This window comes from Lygodium microphyllum, chromosome 16 (genome assembly GCF_053477565.2).
Source record: "Lygodium microphyllum isolate KBCC chromosome 16, Lygodium_microphyllum_v1.1.10, whole genome shotgun sequence".
In the NCBI taxonomy this organism is placed as follows: domain Eukaryota; kingdom Viridiplantae; phylum Streptophyta; class Polypodiopsida; order Schizaeales; family Lygodiaceae; genus Lygodium; species Lygodium microphyllum.
Genome location: NC_141150.1, coordinates 68,647,015 through 68,652,497, shown reverse-complemented (window position 1 = coordinate 68,652,497; position 5,483 = coordinate 68,647,015). Strand labels below are relative to the sequence as shown.

Here is a 5,483-nt window from a genome sequence, read left to right as displayed (position 1 = left end):
GTGTGTTGGCGAATATATGACTATGCATTGCACGGTGAGAAGCCTGATATACAACGATTGCAAGTGCACTTGCCTGATGAGAATTGTGTGGTGTTTCAAGATACAGACAATATATTAGATATTATGCAAAATGAAGATATTAGGAAAACTACTCTTACCGAATGGTTTGTGTGCAATCCTATTCATCCAAAGGCTCGAGCTATTCGCTATCAAGACTTCCCAGTGTATTAGGTGTGGAATGCACAAGGAAAGGTATGGAGAAAGAGAAAGTGTGAAAATATGTGTGGTCGAATATACTTTGTGTTGCCCACATTTGGTGAGCGTTATTACTTGCGAATGCTCTTGACAGTGTCTTGAGGATGTACGTCTTTTGATGAATTGCTTACTATTGGCAACATGGTGTACAAGACCTTTAAGGAAGCCTACATTGCAAAGGGCATGTTAGAGGGTGATTATGAATGTGCTGTGTGCTTGGAAGAAGCTGCATGTGTACAAATTGGTGCCCAGTTGCGTGCTTTGGTTGCTGCAATTTTGGTCTTTTGTGAGCCCACACAGAGTGATCAACTTTGGGATAGGTTTATGTCACCAATGGTAGAGGATATTTTGTATAAGTTATAGCTAGAGCATGTGCATGTATCTTCTACGGTTCTACAACAAGAGGCATCAAACTGGGCTTTATTGCATCTTCAGGATCTTTTACGACAACATGGGCGAAGATTTTCTGACTTTGATGGATTGCTAGAACCTCGTCGAACAAATTCTCAGTTGTGTGCTAACCCTCTTTTAGAAGATGAATATACATATGATATACTAGAGCAACGTAGAGTTTGTGTTTCTATGGAGGCAATGTTGAATGATGGATAGAGAGTTGCATATAATGCATTATAGGTGATATTGATGGAAACACAAGGGATGTTTTTTTCAAAGATGGTCCCGGTGGATCTGGAAAGCCATTTCTTTACAAGTGTTTGCTTGCTAGGTTGCGCAGTGATTGGCATATAGCATTAGAAACAACATCATCTGGCATTGCTGCTTTGCTTCTGCAGGGTGGTCATACTTCTCACTTGAGGTTTAAAATTCCATTGGATCTATGTAATTGATCCACCTATAATATTCTTGTTCAGAGCGATCTTGCTCAACTATTTAGACAGTCGAGCCTTATTTTGTGGGATGAGGCTCCCATGATGCACAGGTTTGCATTTGAAGCTGTTGACAGAACTTTAAGAGATGTTATGAGTTGTGATAAATCATTTGGTGGAAAGGTCACTTTTCTTGGAGGTGATTTTAGGCAAATCCTACCTGTCGTGATAAAGGGATCCCGTGAAGATATTATTAATGCGGCACTATGTTACTCTCATGTATGGCAGTATATTAAGGTGCTAAGGTTGTCTGGGAATATGAGGATGTCAACAGTTGGTGGTATAATGGATAATGGATTTATTAGTTGGATTCAAGGGATAGGGGATGGAGTGGGTATTATGGAGAATTGTGATAATTTACATATTCCGTCTAGCATGGTATTGAAAGGACACTCTATTGAAACCTTGGTTAATAGTGTGTACGATGAAGTGTCCATGGTGAGAGACTTTGGAGCATATTTCAGCGAGCGTGCTATACTTGCAGCGTGGAATACAGAGGTGGCTTCTTTGAATCATTGTGCATTGCGATTGATGCTAAGAGAAGCTATACAGTACTATAATGTGGATTCAATTGCAGAGACGGGTGATAGCTCATTTTTATACTCTATAGAGTATTTAAATACACTAGATCTTGGAGATGGATTTCCTCCCCATCTATTGTTGCTAAATATGAATGCATCTATTATTCTGCTTAGAAACTTAAATCCAGCAAAAGGTTTGTGTAATGGTATACGGTTGATATATAGGGCATTCAATAAAAAGGTGATAGATGCTGAGATAATAATAGGGACAAATGTAGGGGAACGGGTTTTCATTCCTAGGATCACATTTATTCCTAGCACCTTGCAATTTCCATTTACTACGAGGCGGATGCAATTTCTTGTTTGCTATGACGATTAATAAGTCGCAAGGCCATATGTTGTCTGTTGTTGGTCTTTACTTAAAGACACCAGTATTTACACATGGACAATTGTATGTTGCGTTTTCAAGGGTGAAATCCCCATGCAGTGTGAGGGTCTTACTGGATAAGAATGGAAGCATTGTGAATGTCACGACGAACATTGTATACAAGGATGTACTTCAGAAGATGCAATAAGGTGCATTGCTTTTTTGCAGAGATGCATACAAAGATGTATTTTTTGGAGGGTGGAATGATATGCTTGCATTTTTGTAGAGATATATCTGTTGAATTTTGATGGCTTTGTAGTCCCTGCTTGGGATATATGTGAAATGGCCTTTGTGCTATATTCGGTTGGCATATACTCGGTGGTAATTGAGTGTATATTTCCTACATTGTATATAAGTGTTTGCTTGACTTTTGCAGATGCCTACTCCAAGCTGGGGATATTATCCAGCTTCTGAGTATCACAAGGAACTGCAGTGTATCTTGCGCGCAGTGACAATGCATGATATTATAAGAAGAACACTTGCAAGGGTCATTGAGTGTTTATATGATGATGTTAATATAGAGATTTTACTTCTAGTTTTTACTGAGGTGGTGCATTGTGGGTATACTCAGTGTTTTTGAGTGCATATGGGTGAAACTGAGTAGGAAAAGAGGTTTTGATGATCTCACATTGATAGAATACCAAGGGGGTGGCTGGCGTATGAATTTAAGGACTTCAGTTGTTTTGTGACGCTACATCAAGTTGTGACAATGCCTACCAAGTGGTTTGCAAATGTTAGGCCATGTATTGTTATTCTAATGTTAAGTAAATTTTATTGATTGTTAGATATGTTTACATTTACGTTGTGGGATTTTAAAATTTTAGGGGCAAGAAAGAGAGGAAAGACTCATGTCCCCTGTACCATCACCGATGTCGGAGGGGTTTTTGTCGAAAGGTCGAATCCACCGGGGATCAGAAGTAGAAGGAAGTAGAGATAGGAGATGGAAGAGAAGATAGAGAATATCCAAGTGGTAAACACTACAAAAACAAATCACAATGAATTGAATCAATATGTATGTCCTCAATGTAAAATTCTTCCCTGAGTGTCTTCTTGAAGGCTACCCAATCAACATCCTATAAGTATAATTCAGTAATCCATGCTTTCAGTTCATGAACAGTAATACGTACAAAATACGGACTCCATGCAGACTGAGCCACTCCAAAGAATTCCATCTTCTGAGCATAGGTATGTACATATGCAGATACATTCCTACCATTGAACTTCACCTCACACTCAACTGCTTGCAAAGCATTCATCACAACACTTTCTGTTTGAGCTAAAGCTTGCATTACCTGTTGTTGTTGTTGTACCTGCATAAGCGTATTCATATTTTGCACCAACTGTTGCAAAACATCACTGGAGATTGTATTCAAAGGTTCTCCCATATTATCTTTTCTTCTTCTATGATGACCTTTCACGTCGGGTTCACCAATGTCAGAGGGGTTTTTGTTGAAAGGTCAAATCCACCGGGGATCAGAAGTAGAAGGAAGTAGAGGTAGGAGATGGAAGAGAAGATAGAGAATACCCAAGTGGTAAACACGACAAAAACAAATCACAATGAATTGATTCAATATGTATTGAAATAACCTGGAATCTTTGCACTACTCAGAAGCAATCTCCAGGCATTAGGTCTCCTGGAGCTCCTTCGTAGACCAAAAACGTGGATCAGAAAAATCAGCTCTTTCTCTACTACCTGGAACCCAAATCTGATGGCTCCGTTGGCTCCAAAAGGGGGGTAAAACTTCAGGACACCTAATCACGGATCTCCAAGATTACTCTTTTTTCTTCTTTCAGTTCAATCTGCAGTTTTCAGCCTGTTTATAGCGATCGCGACGTGCGCGATTTCATCCATCTGTCTTTTTAATAAAAAATCTCCTAATTGGCTGAAAAAGCAACTAGCTTTTTGCATGCCATCCTAATCTAGAAGCTTTTTCTAACTTTTTCAGATTTTTACAATAAATAATATCAAAAATAGACTAAAATGATTAAAAAATCTAGTATTTTGGGATAATCCATGCAACTCACACTAGTACTAATGGATTAGATCACATTGACTCTCTAGATCAATAGAGAAGTGCCAAGAATGGCCAGATCATCACTCTATTGCTCCTAAAAGACCCATCGTTGACGTGCCTCCCATGCAAGAGAAGCCCTCCATCAATGGCAAAAAGAAGGCTTGCGCCACCGAGGCCGCCACTACAGTCAAAGAAGAAGAGAAAATAAACTTCAAGGAGGCTCTCGTCCATCACATCCAAATGGTTCCTATCCTCGCTACCAATGATAAGCAGCTCCACCATCAAGGAATGAGCCTCCAGGTGCAATAAATCTCTGCACTTGTGGATATGCACACCAGCTCCCCAGACAGCTCCATCGCCACTCCCACCCCGCCCACTACCACTTTCACCATTCGGCCTCTTGAGCCGGTGCCACCCTCACCCACATTCCGTCACGATCTCCACAAACAAAGGTAAGGCACTAGTAATAAAGCCCCTTTCTAAGCAGAGATTCTTCGATACACCTATATGGGGCTTCTAGTCATCTACTTCCATCTCGTTCAATTAGATGTGGAGCTCAGTCCTCATTGGCATTAACACTATGGAGTATATCTACCAACAATACGACAAAGTAGATGTTAAAACCCTCCAAGCATAATATAAAGAATACTAGCTGATGCTCACCAAATATCAGTTGATGCTCACCAAAGAGCAGCAATAGCACGAGATTGAAAATAGTAAGGTTGACGAAGAGAGAGCGCAACAATTGAGGTCACCAACTGGAAATACCAGCCCTACCACTAGCAGTACGAGGAATCCAATGCTGCCCACATGCAATTTATCTGCAAAATTATGGAGCACCAGGCAAGGCTACACCCAGATCCCTAGCCCGAAATCTGGTGAGCAGAGTAGCATACTCAGCCAGGACACCCTACTCAACTTGCCAAATGCCCACGCCAAGGAAGTAGAGCAAGAAGTACTCCGAGACATATAAAAAAGGAATGAGGCCTATGGCGCAACCAAATCCTACAAAGCCATTAAGAAAACATCATAAAAAACGTGAATTGATGGGGCTAAAGTTTTGACTTTTTAATGAAATTTTCACAAATGTCTATTTTCCTTTAAAAATGACCTTCGAATAGATCCCTTATTCAAAAAGTCATTTTTTTCACTCAAATTGCCTCCAAAATCTAATTATTTTCTCCCGAAATAGCCTAATGATTAAACTATACTATACATTCTCAAACCGTCATGGTAATCACATATTTTGCCTACTGTAAGAAAGTTTAGACCTATACTCTTCTCCCCCATCTTCTCTCCATTCTTTCACTTTGATGGCACTCATCGATATTACAAATGATTCCTTGTCTTCTTCAACGCCATCAACAGTGGGTGTTCACCT

General features: G+C 40.0%; 1 protein-coding gene across 1 annotated transcript; it reads left to right on the top strand.

Annotated features, from left to right (window-relative positions):
• Window positions 1-396: 396 nt before the first annotated feature.
• On the top strand, window positions 397-2,039 carry LOC148022945 (uncharacterized). Its single transcript, XM_087695290.1, has 4 exons — window positions 397-591; window positions 691-820; window positions 889-1,069; window positions 1,193-2,039. Exons 1-4 carry the CDS (start codon window positions 397-399, stop codon window positions 2,037-2,039), a joined length of 1,353 nt encoding a protein of 450 aa, XP_087551416.1.
• Window positions 2,040-5,483: the final 3,444 nt, after the last annotated feature.

What these genes read in the sequence shown, in the direction of transcription:
- LOC148022945 (XM_087695290.1), top strand. Translation starts at nt 397, where the DNA reads ATGGTGTACAAGACCTTTAAGGAAGCCTACATTGCAAAGGGCATGTTA. An exon ending in ATAGGTTTATGTCACCAATG is followed by an intron (nt 592 to 690) that starts GTAGAGGATATT and finishes TTGCATCTTCAG; the next exon opens with GATCTTTTACGACAACATGG. An exon ending in GGTCATACTTCTCACTTGAG is followed by an intron (nt 1,070 to 1,192) that starts GTTTAAAATTCC and finishes CATGATGCACAG; the next exon opens with GTTTGCATTTGAAGCTGTTG.